This window comes from Hippocampus comes, unplaced genomic scaffold (assembly GCF_001891065.2).
Source record: "Hippocampus comes isolate QL1 unplaced genomic scaffold, H_comes_QL1_v1.1 scaffold322, whole genome shotgun sequence".
Lineage (NCBI taxonomy): Eukaryota > Metazoa > Chordata > Actinopteri > Syngnathiformes > Syngnathidae > Hippocampus > Hippocampus comes.
This window is the reverse complement of record NW_017805137.1, coordinates 2,436,007-2,454,812: the sequence shown is the minus strand read 5'-3', so window position 1 is coordinate 2,454,812 and position 18,806 is coordinate 2,436,007. Positions and strand designations below refer to the sequence as shown.

At 42.1% G+C, this 18,806-nt stretch overlaps 1 protein-coding gene across 5 annotated transcripts in view; it reads right to left on the bottom strand.

The window, feature by feature from the left end:
• Positions 1–7,953: 7,953 nt before the first annotated feature.
• The window catches only part of frmd3 (FERM domain containing 3), a 45,555-nt gene continuing 34,702 nt past the window's right edge, over positions 7,954–18,806 (bottom strand). For 3 of the 5 annotated variants that reach the window (XM_019867075.1, XM_019867077.1, XM_019867078.1), the window contains 3 exons: positions 12,782–13,010; positions 11,391–11,898; positions 7,954–8,071 (listed from right to left, as the gene is read on the bottom strand). In XM_019867075.1, the coding sequence (XP_019722634.1) occupies positions 11,430–11,898; positions 12,782–13,010 (698 nt within the window). In that variant the 3' untranslated portion in view covers positions 7,954–8,071; positions 11,391–11,429. Of the gene's footprint in view, positions 8,580–10,421; positions 10,651–11,390; positions 11,899–12,781; positions 13,011–18,806 lie in introns of all 5 variants that reach the window. The other 2 variants (XM_019867076.1, XM_019867079.1) reach the window with 1 other exon arrangement.

Below are 18,806 nucleotides of genomic sequence, written 5' to 3'. Positions count from 1 at the left end.
CGCCACCACGTTGGATGTGCTGACGCCATGAGAACATGCCATGTGGTTGTGACATAACCACCCTCCATTCACCCATATACAGTAAATGTTACAAACAGGACCTCTACCAACGGCCCAGCAGTAATGTTGGCTAGTAGTATGACAATAAATCCTCCATCTAAGGTCGACAAAACAATAATCGAGTTGTTTTTGTACTCATTTTGGCCCTTTCTGACCCAGGACGTCAAAAAGCCAGACTATCTTATTTATGTCGTATAACATTCTCCGAAATATTAGCTTTCTCTCTGTGTTACGAGTGGATTTGTCCGAAACACGTCAATCTTGTGTTCGTTATTTTCGACCGAAAATCTTTATCTGTGTGGAGAAAAACTAATACTCTTGAATCATTCATTTGACTCCATGAAGAGTGTAGCCAGTCAAAGAAGCACCTTGACTGAATGAACGAGGAAGCGACAGTAACGAAAACTCTTACCTGATGTCGTTTATTTATTTTTTTGTTTTGGCGCAGGAGTGTGCATTCTTCACTTTTTACAGATCACAAGATTTGTGCCTCTTGCTAGATCGGTGATGGAATTTTATTTATTTTTTGTACCCACAAGCTGATAAGAGCCACCTTCCTTCACTCCAGTGCAAAAAACTCATGACTCGCAGTACCAGCGATCTGTGGCTCAGGGTGCAAAATTAATTAGCAGGGGTAAACACAAGGCACTGTGTGCCGGAGGTGACCACAATTAGCAGTAAGCCATTTCAGGGTTAAACGCCAATGTGATGTGATGATGACTTTGCAGAAGTGGGCTATTTGGGTTCCATTGGTACTTTTTGGGGCGGAATGTCAATTTGAGTGTTGGCTTAACTTGGTTAAAATAATAATAATAACAATAATAATCTAATTTCCTGTCTTCAAAAAGGGGCTATTTTTTATGATAGGGCAAGTGTTGCATTGACTCACCAGAATTTGAGGGACACATGCCCTGAAGTCAAATTAATTACACACGGCATCTTCCAGTGTTACCTCACTCACTTTGCTTCCTTGACAACTAGGGAGATTTCGTTCTGTTGCACCTCATGGCATCTGCCATGGCATACTTTTTTTTTTTTTGCGACCAAGATGGCATCTGCTGCATCCAGAGCGCAAAATAAGGAATCTAAAATCACAATAATATTGAAAGCAGTTTTAAAAGGAGATTTGGAAATGTGGCTTGGGCGGGGGTGGGGTGGGGGAATAGCAAGCTGTTATGGTAGAAATGGTTATTATTAGAAAGGAACTCACAATTGTGGGTGATAGCCACTGATGAAATCACGGTGCTCAGTATGTGTGTAAAAAGTGGGCGAGGTCCAACTCAGGCAAGTACGACCCAAGGCTCCTTGGACTTGGTTTTAGCAACACCTAAAGAATCCCAACAACTGAAATGGGGGCAAAAGCATGCAACGTTAAATATCAACAGTTCAGCGCAACATTGTTCTCCATCTTTGCATATTTTCAGCACTTATTTTCAAACACATTTATTGTATTTAGAAAAAAAAACCCATAAAAATCATTTTGCAGGAACTTTAAAAAAACACAAACACATATTTTCTTCTTTTCAATACATGGTCCAAACCCATTCGCAAAATGGCTATTGGAGTTCCTGTTGTTGTGGCATTTCAATTAATTAAATTGGCTTTTGGGGCAAAAAAATGTGTGTGCCCACCCTATTCTGTAAAAAGTCACTGACCAGTCAAAATGGTCAAAAATTGCAGTAGAAGGTATGTGGGGCAGTACCCCACCAGATCCAACAGATGGACACTGATCCATGTAACTATCTGTTTACCAGTACATCCTTAACAATGAAGTTTCAACTAAAAAAAAAAAAAAAAAATCAACAAAGGCAAAGCAAAAAGCAAAATGTATACTGTACAATTCATTTGTTCCTCCCCGAAGCTCTGTGCAACATTCGAGGTCTTTTCTCCTGAAAAGAATTTCTGGTGCTCTATATCAGGAAACAGCACGTTACATTAGGGAGCTTTATTGTGGCAGTATCAACACATAGAAATCAACACATAGTTTCTTCTGAATGACATACAAACATTCAAATGTTTCACGTCACAAAGTTCATAAGGCTTGGTTGTCCCAGAGGAAGGGTGAGGGGAAGTTTCAAAATAAAATCTCCCAGAGTCGCTTCAAACAATAAAACCAATATGATGAATGAAAAATCAGCAGGCTGTTACTGCAGTCTGCTACATGCTTACACAATTCTGAAATGCCTCTCTCTGACATAGTCCCCATGCCTAATCACGGCAAACACCTGAGTTCAAATAGAATAAATTTCACTTTTTATCATGTATATACACAATTAAATGTAATGTAAATTTTTGCTAATAATTATCATCCAAAATACTTGTACTTGGATATGATATCAAATAGTGTCTGAATGCCACACACATTTGTGTGTGTGTGTGCGTGTGTGTGTGTGTGTGTGTATTTTTAAAATTAAATTGCAAACCCTCCAAAACTTACTGTCACCTGTCAATTTGTTGTAATACTTGAAAGTGATACGGCTCAAAATAAGAGCGAGAAAAAGGTGCCGATACCCTTTGCTGTTACTGTAGCATAAATTCTAAGCTACAAGCGAAGCTAATGTGTTGTCATGTTATTCTTGAAGCTAAATGTCAAAACGACTAAGGGTTCTTGTTAAAACGAGCAGGAATATGCTGCTAGCAAACCTGGGAGTGTGCATTGTTAGCATCGCATTTGTCTAATGCTACATCACATTGATTTGCATATTATTCTCGATGCTAATCACACTTGGCTAATCATTCAAATTTGCTTCAAACACGTGGGGAATGCCATATTACATGCTAACATGCAAGCATGCTCTGTTAGCCTTGAGTTTGGGTTTCGATGCGGCGAAAGCGTAGCAATTTTGGCAGTTGGAAAAAAATCTTCATACTTAAGTCGAAATTTGAAATTGAACCGTGTAGTTAGTCAATTTCCAAGTCTGGGCTAATATTAACTGTTATCTTTCCCCTTCTCTGTCAAAACATATCATGTCTCATGCATTCTAATGATGGTCAAGACAGCCAAGCCGACAAGACAAAGGGGAGCGACATATTTCATTTTCTGTTCGTTTTTTTTTTTTTGTGTTTTTTTTGGTGACACTGATTAACATCATATTTACAAAAGGAGGACATGCAGATTTTCAAGCTCTTAAAAAGTCACGCGAGTGATCTGTACATCTATGAAACCTTTCGAGAATTACCTTGGAAAACCAAAATGTTGTCGTCACCAATTAATATGATGACGTTGCAGACGTTGTCATAGTGACATGGCCCTTCTGTTGGTTTTCAGTAGGAAAAATAAATGCTTTGTCACTGCATATTGACTACGTATGCATGCTGGGTCCCACCCATGCGTGCCGTTATGCATATTCGTATGAGGCAGGAAACATTTGTACTGACTTTGAAAGGAGTAATTGTATCACTGTGAATGCCTTCACAATGATGACAGTTCGAGTGCATCAGCCACAGTCTTGCTCGAAATAAATACTGTACACATCATGTTATATACAGTACTGCGCAAAAGTATTAGCATTTTGGTAAATATCTGTATTAGGGCCAGAATGAATAACTGATTCATAAAATTAATGGGATGGCACGGTGGGCACGCCCGCAACCCTTGTGAGGAAAAAGCGGATTATAAAATGGATGGATGGATGGATGGACGGGAGGATAGATGGATGGATAAAATTAATAGTTTCCAGAGAATTGAGTCAAAATGGAATGTACTACTGCACTGCACTCTCAATGTGTTTGTCTCCAGAAAAGGATTTCTGTTTTATACAAATTAGATAAAACAATTGCTGTGGAAAGATATTTTGGTAAACTAATGGTTAAGACTATTTAAATTACAAGAATAAAAATGGAATTTTAACCATTTTTACCTTTTCAAAAATATGAGCATGTTTTTTGCCAGAGATTTTAGTTTTTTTGACATCCCACCTTTTTAAAGCATTCCTCTGTTTTCATTTTAGTATTATCTTTTATCCACAAATACAATCGTCATTACAGATTTTTTGACCTTGTAATTTTACCGTTCATTTTGACCCTGACAAGTTTACAAATTTTCTTGTCGATTAGATATTATTTCACCAAAAGAATTGGATTTTTAAAATGTATTTTATTTTTTGATTTGCAGGGCATTTCAATGGGCGAAACGTTTTGGTTAGGACATGGATAAAAGTGCACATACAGGCATAAATCAAACTGTTTTCTTTTGCACAGTACTGTATTGCAGTATGTATGGAGAAAGCGCAGATATACAACAAGAGCACACTCATGCCAGGCAATCCATACCTCACCTACCATTATAAATTGTTTAAGTAGTTTGATTGGCCCGTATTGTGCTCAAGTAGGGTATACGCACTTACCCGGCACGGTTTGGAAAAGGTGGACTTGGCCGTGATATGGAAAAAAAAAGTCATAGAATTAGTTCTGAAAAATAGGATTTTTTTTTTTAATATCCCGTCCCTTTTTCCTTGCAATGTTAAAACTGCTCCAAACAATTTTTTACTCCCTCAATATTTGCCTCGTCAACTATGAAAACACTTTTATTCTGTTTTGAAGATTTTTGATGAACCTTAAAATTCTTTCACATTATATTTTTCTTACATCCCCCAAAATGTTTGTTCTCTGAATTGTACTATTTTCGTACCCAGAGCAACTCCATAAATGTGTGCATGGCTGGAGTGTTTGTTCTTTTGACATTTCCACAGACGGGCACAGTTAGAAATGGGCGTTTGCGCTGTTGTGGGACTAAATATTGCCAACTTGATTCCCGGCCAATCCAAGCGGATCCCCTCATTCACTTTCAATTCAGCGCATGTAGGATACACGGTCGACATGGCAGAATCATTAGAGAGTCGCCATCCGTGCAGGAGATCAGCATGGGCAAAGTATGTTGATGAGGAACGGCAAGATCTCCACTTGCGGATCAAATCCACCAAATTCATATTATACCACCTGTGCTACAACTTTAGACCTGCTTTCGTCTAGTCTACTTCCTGTCACCAAATTGTCAGTGTGTAATGAAAAACACTCTTGATATGCCTTACACACGTGCATCTCTCCACGAAAGACTGAAAGACGTTTTTCCCCATCAAAAATGTATTTTCATTTTTCTCGGTGACTTTATACCCTCGCATATTTTCTCTTAGCATTGCATTTCTTGTAATGTAATTTGTTTTTCTTGTTGGCGTGTCCCCAACACTCCTTCGTGCTAATCACAAGAAAGAAGCCACGAGAAAGGAGCCACAAAGGCAAACAAATTGCAGTTATGTAGTTTGGATGAGTGAAGGCCAGGGAGGGAATAACGATGGTTGAGCTTGGTACCGAAGGACAATTGGCCCAGTGCAAAGCGTGCCTCGTAGACGCAATCAACAGGAGCTGCTTATATCATTTCCTGAGAAGTTGATCGCAATAGCTAACTGGACAGTCTGAATGGAAGCTACCAAGAGTGCCGCGTGTTTTTGGTTTTGATTTTGCTCGGAGAGAGAGAATTTGAAAATGACCATTTTGTGAGACGGGATGCTCAGTAGAGTTTTGACACAGTGTTGTGGAAAAGAGCTACGGGCAAAAGCGTCCTCTACGACACACATCACAGGAAACGTACGACACTGACATGACACAGATCTTAAATAACCCCTGTCCATCTCTTCCCTCTTTGTCCCAACTCTTCGGTCAGGAAAAACCCCAACATCCCACTGTTCCACGGTTTTTTCCTGCGTCCCAAAACTCCACGCGTGTAACATGAAGACATGGCCTGCTGTTATCAGCACAAACAAAGCAAACCACCTCCTGTTACCGAAATGACATCACGTGGTCTGACAGAGAAACTCAATGTCGATTTGTGCCGAAGGAGTCAAGGAGTAAAAAATACGCCCCCTGTACCCCATGGGTAAATTTGCTTCCCCCCCCCCTTTTTCTTCACTTGTAAACGTTGACATTTTCTCCAAAATAAGATCAAAGTAGATCCTCTGACTTAAAAATTCCTGAAAGATCCGCATCACATAAAAATGTACAAAAGCTTAAAAACAACTTGTGTACCAACGTGTCTTTTTTGTTTGTTTGTTTGTTTACTACATCGACTTAGAAGAGTGTGGTAAGTTTTAGCGCAACCGCCGTCCACTCTCTGATCAACATGCCAGGGGACCAATTGAAGCGCTCATCGAACAATATTTATAAAACAACAACAAAAGTCAAGGCAAAAGTCTTTGCATCCGCTTGCCAGCATCATCCTTTTTTTTCGTCCTTTTTTGCACCTCATCTCTGCTTTTTGCCAGCACTTTTTTGTCCTCTTTCCTTGGACGCAAATGTCAATCTTAACAAGTGATCGCATCTTGTGATGTTCTGCTGGTCAAGACTCACTGATGCAACGGTAGTTAAGACAGGGTATAACATTGAATGACATGTTAAGACAAAGGAGACCCAGACATGACAGAAAGTAGTTGGGGAATTAACGTGCACACAAAAGGCCAGTTTGGGGCCAAAAATTAAGTATAACGTGCAAAAATACTCATTTGTGCCAATGTAGGACAAAAATGCAAATTTTGGGCCACAAAGTATGCATAATTTGCATACAAAACACAAATTCATGGTATGAACCCTTTCAGGGGACAGCGGTTACTACAGTGGACACCTTATCATGTTATCGGGCGACAGGTTATCATTATTGGTGCATGAAAGGGTTAATACATTGAGTGAACAGTTTGGCAAGCAAATGTAGCACACCTATAGAAACTAAGGTAGAAGGGATGTTACTTTAAAAATGTATTCTGATACAGTTACTAGTTACTTGTTAGAAAATGTAATGTGCCTGTGTTCGCAATGTCATTCAAGTCGGCCTTCCATAATAGTTAATGTAATGTAATTTGATTACTATTTATTACTTCTGGATTACTCCAATACCAAATATCGACAAAAAAAAAAAAAATGATAGGCTATATATTTGTTTGTCTTGTCTGGTCTTTTGGCCTCATGAATGATTTGTGGGAATTAGCGCGTTAGCCTGCTAGCTATTAGCGCCCCTCGATGGTAACAAGCAGTCCAGAGGATTTTGACAGCTCATTCATTTTAAATACCCTTGACAAAGAAATGTGTCAATCCTCCAGGGAATATGATCTGAAACAGTCACCATCCATTCCCTTTGAGTGAGTTTTGAAACCAACACTCCTGAACCGGTTGTTTGGCCAGCAAGTTTGAGGGTGAGCGAGGACTCTCCTGTGGCATCTCTGTCCCAGCATTAAAAATGTGATCCAGCGAAGGAAATAAAAAAACCCTATCTGTAAACCCATTACGTTTTTTTTCTGTAACTAACAGTTTGTTGTTAGATTTTTTTTTTGTATCCATAACACCGGTACATGTAAAAGTCTGGGTAGAAGTGGAAGATAGTACCTAGTCAAGTTGTGCTCCATTTGCTTGCTATGAAGTCCAACTCGTTCATGGGAATGATATTAAATTCGCATGAGTATTTTGCGCTGCCGTGTTGCCTAATTTTTGACCACAAATGAATATTTTGGGTGCACGTTACACTTAATTTGTGGCCACAATTTATATTTCACATGACACATCTGGGACCCTGTATTATACAGACTTTTGGACCTATTTTCTTTCCCAGATGTCCAATTTGTGACCCACAAAGCTGGTCTACCTAATTTGCGACCACAAGTTAATATTTTGTGCACCTTATATAAATTAATATAATGTGCGCACGTTATACTTAGATGCTGGCCACAAAATAGCAATTTATTTGTATGTTACATGTTGATTGTGGCCACAATAACTTTTTTGCACTTTTGGCCAGTTTTCTGACCCAGGTATACAAAGTTATTCATGAGAAATACATTGAACTTCCAAATTTGTTTTTTGGGGGGATTTTCAATCATTTGTGACCACAAATTAGTATTTTGTGCCCACATTATACATAATTTGTAACCACAAATTTTTATTTTTCTCCCTCCATGTCATGTCTGAAGATCCATATAATAATGACTTTTGGGCATCAGTTATTTTTTTTCCCTGAAGTGATGCCTTCACTCTTTTAGCCACATGGTCCTAGAGCTTTCCCATCCAATGTTCAGTCTGACCACAGGTTCTCCATGGCCATGCTGATCTTGCACACGATCCAGCGGCGAAGGGGGCAGTAGTACTCGAAGTGGAACTGCTCGAACTCCGGCGTCTGGCGGATCTCGTGCAGGAAGGACACATCCAGGTCGGACTCCAGCAACAGCAGCAGCGTGGGCACGGTGACCATCAGGACGCCGGTGAGCGCGGCAATCAGTCGGGCCACGCTCAACACGCACGCGTTTAGCCGGGCGTTGGACGACAGAAGGCTCAGGACGCCCGTGCTTCCCCCTCTCGCTGCAAGACGGACACGTTCGAAGGCCCGGTCGCGCTCCCTTTCGGCCTCCAGCTGGGCCTGGATGTCGGGATCGGCGTGGAGCTCCCTCAGAAGCCTGGCGGGACTCTGGACGGGTGACGAGAAGAGCAGGTCCACGCCTCCTTGGCTGTCGTCCACCGGGGTGGGAAGCATGCTGGCGCAAGGGCTAAGCAGGAATGCATGGACACATATTTAGTCAATGAACTGGCCGAAAGACAACAAGAGACCATTCAGCATCATGAAGTGCTTTAATGCAGACTCTTTCACTTTTAGTGAGTGCTCAATCGTTGACCATCGTCTACAGCAGGGATGGGCAAATAGCACATGCGACCCATGACAACACTCTGAGTTGCCGGCTCCTTGTTTAAACCTTTCATGCACCCCGTAACCTAATAACATGATACGCTGTCCACTGTAGTAACCGCTGTTCCTGAAAGGGTTAATATGGGACGATAGAAACATTTCAGTGGCCGTCAGTTATACACAGGTTTTCGTTATCCACCGCTCACTTTTAGTGAGTGCTCAATCGTTGACCATCGTCCACAGCAGGGATGGGCAACTAGCACATGCGACCCATGACAACACTCTGAGTTGCTGGCTCCTTGTTTAAACCTTTCATGCACCCTGTAACCTAATAACATGATACGCTGTCCACTGTAGTAACCGCTGTTCCTGAAAGGGTTCATATGGGGCGATAGAAACATTTCAGTGGCCATCAATTATACACAGGTGTTCGTTATTCACTGGTCTCTAATAAAAGTTTTAAGTGGTAATATCACTACAAATCACTAGATGGCAAACATGTCTTAGTTATGCTTGCATCAGGTCTTCTGTTGCCCGATAGCACAACGTGAGCAGGGCTAATCATGTTTAGCTGATTTGTAATGACATCCAAGAAAATAATTGTACCTTAATATATATTTTGAAAAAGTCCACTGTAGTAACCGCTGTTCCTGAAAGGGTTCATATGGGGCGATAGAAACATTTCAGTGGCCATCAATTATACACAGGTGTTCGTTATTCACTGGTCTCTAATAAAAGTTTTAAGTGGTAATATCACTACAAATCACTAGATGGTAAACATGTCTTAGTTATGCTTGCATCAGGTTGCCCGATAGCACCACGTGAGCAGGCCTAATCATGTTTAACTGATTTGTCATGACATCCAAGAAAATAGTTGTAACTTAATATATATTTTGAATTTTTTTTTTTAATATTTTGAAACATTTTGAGTGAGTTGATTTTTGTGAGGAAAAAAAAGATGCACAAAATTTGTTGGACCAAAGGTTGGCTCGCTGCTCAGTAGTTTCATGTTGCCCTTGATGGTGAATTTGAGCATGAGAGCACTTTGCACATGAAAAAAATAATTATTATGTTTCTTTTTTGGCTGGCAACCAGTTCAGGGTGTCTTTTAAGTGGTAATATCACTACAAATCACTAGATGGTAAACATGTCTTAGTTATGCTTGCATCAGGTTGCCCGATAGCACCACGTGAGCAGGCCTAATCATGTTTAACTGATTTGTCATGACATCCAAGAAAATAGTTGTAACTTAATATATATTTTGAATTTCGAAGACAGCTGGGATAGGCTCCACCACTTGCGCTTCTTTGGTTAGAAGAGGTACAATACAATCTAATCTGTCAACCCAAGTTAGCTTTCATGGACTTTACCTTCAGGCCCGAAGGAAATGACCAGCGTGTGCGGTTGGACCAAAGGTTGGCTCGCTGCTCAGTAGTTTCGTGTTGCCCTTGAATGGTCATTTTCAGCATGAGAGCACTTTGCACATGAAAATAATAATTATTCTGTTTCTTTTTTGGCTGGCAACCACTTCAGGATGTCCCCCTGCCTACTGCCCGAAGACAGCTGGGATAGGCTCCACCACTTGCGCTTCTTTGGTTAAAAGAGGTACAATACAATCTAATCTGTCAACCCAAGTTAGCTTTCATGGACTTTACCTTCAGGCCCGAAGGAAATGACCAGCGTGTGCGTATAAGATCAAACAAACCTGTAGACAAGCTCAGATATGGTTCGCTCTCCGTCGGCCTCCTCGTCCTCATCCATTTCGCTTCCCACTTTGGCCGTCTGAGGTGGGATACTTGAAGTCTCCGTGGCATGGCGGGGAGGCGGCAGGTCTGACGCACAGTTTGCTCCATCTATACTTGGTTGATGGTCTGCAGGAGCGGCCGAAGATTTGACGGGAGACAACGCTGCCGAGTCCTTCACAGCAACGAAGCCTGGTGGGTGACATGAAACACATTTTGGATTTAAGGTTCAATTCATAAGATTACACTCATTTGATGACCTTTATTGTTTGGTTTTAATCGAATGACAACTGTTTATCTTTACTGTTATTGAAGTCACTGGACCGAGAGGTGCGTTAGGTTTACTGATTGAAAAAGCCAAATACAACTGCAGTCAGTCTGCCACTGAAAAACGGTTCGGAGTTGAGGACAGTGACAATGCACAATAAATGTTTCGATGTCTAATAAAGATGCTGGTCGGAGAACTCAAAGCTCACATAGACACAGATATTGCAAAATGCAACACCCATATCGCATTTGCATGTTTTTCCAATATAATGCAGTCTTACATTAACCCTTTCGGGGACAGCGGTCACCACAGTGGACAGCTTATCATGATATCGGGTCACAGGGTGCATAAAGGGTAAAAATGAGTCACGTTATAATGTATGAGACTTTTGAGTATCATTTCAATATCTCGATGCCAGGTCGAGTGTCCTCTTTTTTGGGGAATCAAAATATGGTCACGCTATCATACTGTATTTATACCGTGACTGAGTGGGCACTGAACCCAAGCTGCCTGCACCAAATTCAGAAGGAATTATCACTGCTACGGTTTTTCTTTTTATTTTCACCAAATTCAGAAGGAAGTATCACTGCTACGGTTTTTCTTTGTATTGCTTTATTAGTCATGCTTTTATCATTATTTGTTTTTCATTGTTGGCCTAACATACCTTTTAGCCACATGGTCCTAGAGCTTTCCCATCCAATGTTCAGTCTGACCACAGGTTCTCCATGGCCATGCTGATCTTGCACACGATCCAGCGGCGAAGGGGGCAGTAGTACTCGAAGTGGAACTGCTCGAACTCCGGCGTCTGACGGATCTCGTGCAGGAAGGACACATCCAGGTCGGACTCCAGCAACAGCAGCAGCGTGGGCACGGTGACCATCAGGACGCCGGTGAGCGCGGCAATCAGTCGGGCCACGCTCAACACGCACGCGTTTAGCCGGGCGTTGGACGACAGAAGGCTCAGGACGCCCGTGCTTCCCCCTCTCGCTGCAAGACGGACACGTTCGAAGGCCCGGTCGCGCTCCCTTTCGGCCTCCAGCTGGGCCTGGATGTCGGGATCGGCGTGGAGCTCCCTCAGAAGCCTGGCGGGACTCTGGACGGGTGACGAGAAGAGCAGGTCCACGCCTCCTTGGCTGTCGTCCACCGGGGTGGGAAGCATGCTGGCGCAAGGGCTAAGCAGGAATGCATGGACACATATTTAGTCAATGAACTGGCCGAAAGACAACAAGAGACCATTCAGCATCATGAAGTGCTTTAATGCAGACTCTTTCACTTTTAGTGAGTGCTCAATCGTTGACCATCGTCCACAGCAGGGATGGGCAACTAGCACATGCGACCCATGACAACACTCTGAGTTGCTGGCTCCTTGTTTAAACCTTTCATGCACCCTGTAACCTAATAACATGATACGCTGTCCACTGTAGTAACCGCTGTTCCTGAAAGGGTTCATATGGGGCGATAGAAACATTTCAGTGGCCATCAATTATACACAGGTGTTCGTTATTCACTGGTCTCTAATAAAAGTTTTAAGTGGTAATATCACTACAAATCACTAGATGGTAAACATGTCTTAGTTATGCTTGCATCAGGTTGCCCGATAGCACCACGTGAGCAGGCCTAATCATGTTTAACTGATTTGTCATGACATCCAAGAAAATAGTTGTAACTTAATATATATTTTGAATTTTTTTTTTTAATATTTTGAAACATTTTGAGTGAGTTGATTTTTGTGAGGAAAAAAAAGATGCACAAAATTTGTTGGACCAAAGGTTGGCTCGCTGCTCAGTAGTTTCGTGTTGCCCTTGAATGGTCATTTTCAGCATGAGAGCACTTTGCACATGAAAATAATAATTATTCTGTTTCTTTTTTGGCTGGCAACCACTTCAGGATGTCCCCCTGCCTACTGCCCGAAGACAGCTGGGATAGGCTCCACCACTTGCGCTTCTTTGGTTAAAAGAGGTACAATACAATCTAATCTGTCAACCCAAGTTAGCTATAATGGACTTTACCTTCAGTAAGGAAATGACCAGCGTGTGCATATAAGATCAAACAAACCTGTAGACAAGCTCAGATATGGTTCGCTCTCCGTCGGCCTCCTCGTCCTCATCCATTTCGCTTCCCACTTTGGCCGTCTGAGGTGGGATACTTGAAGTCTCCGTGGCATGGCGGGGAGGTGGCAGGTCTGACGCACAGTTTGCTCCATCTATACTCGGTTGATGGTCTGCAGGAGCGGCCGAACATTTGACGGGAGACAACGCTGCCGAGTCCTTCACAGCAACGAAGCCTGGTGGGTGACATGAAACACATTTTGGATTTAAGGTTCAATTCATAAGATTACACTCATTTGATGACCTTTATTGTTTGGTTTTAATCGAATGACAACTGTTGATCTTTACTTCTATTGAAGTCACTGGACCAAGAGGTGCGTTAGGTTTACTGATTGAAAAAGCCAAATACAACTGCAGTCAGTCTGCCCCTGAAAAACGGTTCGGAGTTGAGGACAGTGACAATGCACAATAAATGTGACAGTGTAAGCTCGCAGGCAAATGTTTCGATGTCTAATAAAGATGCTGGTCGGAGAACTCAAAGCTCACATAGACACAGATATTGCAAAATACAACACCCGCATCGCATTTGCATGTTTTTCCAATATAATGCAGTCTTACATTAACCCTTTCGGGGACAGCGGTCACCACAGTGGACAGCTTATCATGATATCGGGTCACAGGGTGCATAAAGGGTAAAAATGATTCGCATTATAATGTATGAGACTTTTGAGTATCATTTCAATATCTCGATGCCAGGTCGAGTGTCCTCTTTTTTGGGGAATCAAAATATGGTCACGCTATCATACTGTATTTATACCGTGACTGAGTGGGCACTGAACCCAAGCTGCCTGCACCAAATTCAGAAGGAATTATCACTGCTACGGTTTTTCTTTTTATTGCTTTATTAGTCATGCTTTTATCATTATTTGTTTTTCATTGTTGGCCTAACATACAGTATGAATGCACACTTTTTTACATTCAAATCCCTGAAAGTGCAGCATTTTAGCCACAAGATGGCGCTCACATGCCGGTAAAACAGAGCAGCCTCACGTGTGACAGCAAGGCAACATAAATGGGACCATATTTTGCAAATTAACGCGCCCTGTGCACTGAAATGTTCATAGTAGCCTGCATAAATTGTCACAGTGAGTGTACATCCCATCATATTTTCAACACGAGACAAAAAGCCTGAAGGGTCCTCTTTCGTGCGTGTGTCTATGAAGCCAGAGAAAAACTCCGGATTAGCAAAGCGTTGACAAGCGGAGTCAAACAACACAGGACATTAGTGGACCCACAACCGCCACCCACTTTGATGCATCCAAGACAGCTGGATATATTTTTACACACGCAGGACCCCCGCGCCCCCACTCGCAAGTAGTAATGCCCTATTTCCACCTACTGTGTAGTTGCCAGGGGTTTGTTTACTCAACTGCAGATGGTTTAGGCCTTTATTGACACATGACAACATCCATCCATGATCTGAACTGTTTTAAACTTCACGTAAAAGTGTATTGGCAGTTAAAATTGTGCCCCTGGGGGCAACTGCAACTATAAGGTAGCCAACAACGGCAACAAGTTTGATACTCCTGATGTTGAATTTGTCCAGTTGACAAAAAAAAAAAAAAAAAAATCACCTCTGTATTTGCACATTCTCCACCTCTGTTGACTTCACTCGTACTGCAATGGAAGTTTGCAGCTAAGTACGAGGTAGCCTGGACAAGAATCAGCACAAGGTGGTTTACAGGATCCAGTTTAGAAGTCATGTCAAGATGGCCGCTCACACCTTGGAGCAAATGAGCCTCATGTGACCATGACAGTCAATAACAGAGAGCATCTCCCATCAGAATTTTTTTAAACAGCTTTTTAGCTTATTAAAGAGAAAACAACCAATATTGGCCTTCGATTAAACTTTTGTGGATTTGGGTCTTGTTTGACTGTGGTCACTAAGACCCAACTGCCAACTCCATGAGCAAGGATGTTTGCATGTGGGTCAATACCCACAGGATGAATAAATTTCTCAATCTTGTTATAAGTCTTAACTTCAGCTCTGTTACCGTGATCAAATAATCAGTATATGTCCTGAAATGATCGCTTCAATATGTCTTCCATTTTGAATAAAGTAATCCTGAGCTGTGCATGGCATCACCAAAAAATGTCGCATGGGGAAGGTTCAAGGCTCGCAACAAGGTCGCTTGAGTGTACTGGAAAGCGTGCTAAGAAGTGAAACATCACATGCAATTTTAAAATGTCTCCTCGAGGAGACTGAGACTTTGAATGTTTGTGATACAATTGACATTATTGAGTGATTGCAATGAAATTCTGGGGACGTGTCTTCTACCCACATAAATTAAGAATCTATTCACTTGATATATTACTTTCATTTCACTTTCCTGTGAAAATATTGCCAAGTGATATCTCCGACACAGGCAGATGCTGAATCTCTGCCACGTTAACAAATTCTTTAATTAAAGGCAGTTTTGTCTATTTGCCTCTCCACTGACGGGCAGTTAGCACCACAAGTTATGGTCACTCAACAACCTCCCTCACTCACGTCAATGACTCATTGACACCACTTGTGTTATGACCCCAGAGACAGGCTAATATTGTCTCCTTAACATTTTAGCCTGTACTCTGTACTGTTATTATTAATAGCTATAGGAGTCACTTTCATGCATCCTGCAATTTGCATCAATAGCATTGTTCGCTAATAAAAACACTATTAGCGAAAAATACACAAAGACAATCACAATGTGTACGCTGTTATGACGACTTGAAGAATGTACTTAAGAAACGGGACGTCGACCAGCATCCCATAGACTGTGTACAACCTTTTGAGGTTCCACTGTATCGCGCCATAGATCTCCTTATCTTACTTGGCTCTAGTGTGTTGCTCTGCATTCCGGCACTGATCCCAGCGACCTGTCCCCCGTGACCCACCAGCCGCACATACACATCCCGCGCAGTGTGGTTGGCGATGCGTAGATGGAGGCTGCGCTGGGTGGTGATCTTCACTTGGCACCTCAAGGCCTGCGCCACGACCACCGACGATGATGACGGCAGGTCCTCTGAGGTCTCCGTCGGATAGTACACTTCCAGGGGCCCGGCCTCTCCCTCTTTCGCAACCTCGGCCTCTATCTCTTCTGGCGGCAGGGTACAAGTGTTACCACGGTCAGGTCGCTCGGCCCCTTCCGACTCCAAATTGATTTGATCAGTGCCATTCCGGTGCTCAAGAACCTCCATCATTGAGGCTGATGATAAAGCTCAGATCCAACCGTCCACTGCGACGCCCCAACATAAACTGACTGGACGGTGTCTGGAATCTGAACACACACATGCCTCTATGTACACACTTGAAATACAGTGGGCGACACTGACGAGATACATTCTCTCTTTCTCTCTCTCTCTCTCTCTCTCTCTCTCTCTCTCTCTGATCCACAGCCTCATATGAATGTCAACCATCTTAACAAAGACTGCAGGGGCATTAGAGGCAGATCAACCAAAGCTTCATGTTCTAAATATAACCAAGGGAGTCCTAGTGGGAGAGGGGCAACTAATCTAACTGTGATTACAGTGAGGCGGGCCTGACCCCGGATGGGATGGGGATCATTTTCCTTTTCCTCTCTTCAAGTCAGTTCGCCTGAAGGTCTTTCCCAACATTTGCTGGACCCCAAAAGTGCACCGTTCAATGGAGATATGATGGCTTTGTCAAGAGAGGTACCCTCAAAAAGTTGTGCTTCATGGACAGAAGCCAGTCAGTCTCTAAAGACTTGGGACTTGAATCAAAGAGTCTCAAGTTAAAGTTCCACTGCGGACGAGTAACAAAATTATTGTAAAATCTCCGTATTATTTATTAAACATGACAATTTGACATTCTGGTACAGATCCTAGCAAGTTGACACACGTGATTTGCTTTCATGGGCCACATAAATAGACCTGGCGGGCCGGATCTGGCCCCCGGGCCTTGAGTTTGACACCTTTTTTTTTTTTTTTATTTTTTTATGAGGGTTCAGCTGCCCAGTCACTAAAGATCTGGGCTTTGGTATGCATGCTCAAGTCGCACTGTGAATGAAAAGTGAGGCTGGTTGTTGGAGAGGACAGCAGCTCACTTGAACAAGGCACTGAAGTACGAAAACAGTGAATGAACGTACCTCCACCTTTTGGACCAGAAATGCACAACCTGAAATCATTCCTTCAGGATCTTTAGCACTAAGTGATTAGTGAATATAAATTGATTCCAAATGCACCCCCAACCTAAATGTCATTGTTCATATTCTTTTCATGGGTTGACTGCTTGTTAATGGGATTGGATTCTCAGGAGGTTTGGTTTTTAGGGACGGTGGGTGATTTGGACCGGTGGACTGCAGGTATCACTGCGGATGAAACTACATTAAGACATATGCATACGAACTACGTTAGCGGAGATTTTACCAAGAGGGGCAGGAAATGACCACTACTGTACCCCTACCTATGACAGTGTGTCATTAAAGTCCAGTCGTTTCCTTGACAAAACAGGACATGGCAGAAGTGTAGTTCAATCCCCATAAGAACATCCATAAGTGATAGCCGAGTGTCAGTGTGTGGGGACAGGCTGCACAAACATAACAAGGTCAACGCTGACACCGGGTCAGCTTCCTGTTTCTCTTCGAATGTCGGAGATTAGAGCTCTCAATATAGACGGCGATTCTAGATGTCAGTGACACTTTATCCCGATGTCCTTGCCGTCGGTTGTTGACGCTTCCAAGGTGAAGTTGTGATGGAAACCAACGAGATTGAACTACCGCTGAAGATCCTTCACGTCCGCGCGGTGTCAACTCCAGCGTCCTATCATTTTACCCTCTGATGGTCATACCTGAGATTTATGCTTTATTCAGATAATAGATGGCATGAGAACGGATTATAAGGATTGGGATTGACGATGACATGAAAATGAAAAGTTGTGTAGGAAACATCACAAGACAACACCTTGTGAAGACCTTTTATGGACAGTATCAATCTGGATTTAAAAGGTGGTTCTCTGAGGTCCTATAATGCTCTGTGTGTGTGTGTGTGTGTGTGTGTGTGTGTGTGTGTGTGTGTGTGTGTCTTTGGCACAGCCACCATTAAATGTGATTCATTTTTTCCCTCCACAATTCCCCAGTGTTGTCAAAACATATCTGTGACATTCTTTTTTTTTTTTTTCTTTCGAAATACTGGATGGATCAAGAGTTACAGTACATTTGACACACCTATTTCTTGTCTTGTTGAAAACATTTTGAAGGGGCCGACCTTCAGTCCACCTTACAGCAGATACTGCTCGGCTAATTGCCAGTTGTTATCACGATGACCGAACCTGAAATTTGCGAAAGACTTGACACGCTGCTTCTTGTCATCTCGCCGATGCTGGCAAGTGAGTAACAATAGGCGGGTTCTCAAGGGCTTGTGTAAGAGTGGGCAGGAAACCGCCTGATTATTCATATTAAGATGAGATAACCTTTTGTAGGCTCACAATAGGACAATTTGCATATTAAAATTAAAGCCTCTCCATGATAGTTTTTCAGTTTAGTGTTTAATATGTAGATATAGATATAAATATGTCGAAAGATATAAAAATAAGTGTGACTGTAGAGGAAACACAAGGTCAACTTCAATGGTACCTTGACTTAAAGGGCTCCAATTGACAGTTTTTTTGAGTTATGATCTATTCCATGATTTAGGTTTATTAGTTTCTTTTTTTGCTGTCATGTAAGCCAAAATTTGAATTACCGGTGAGATTAAGCTAAACTGCAACTTGAGTGAAGTAAAAAAAAAAAAAAAAAAAAGACAATAAAAATAAGACGGTATTGTAATGTCCTCGCTTGTGGGCAAGGTAAGCCATAGTTGCTGGTGCACTTTCAGGCTGTTCATTGAGCAAAACAAAGAGTCAAACACACAAATACAAAATGAAAACACTCGCAAGGCCCTCGTTAAAGGCACACCTCCAAGACACAAATACTACAGTGCCTACTGTAATTAGACTGTATAAAATCAGTCTATTCCCGAACATTTTCTGTTTC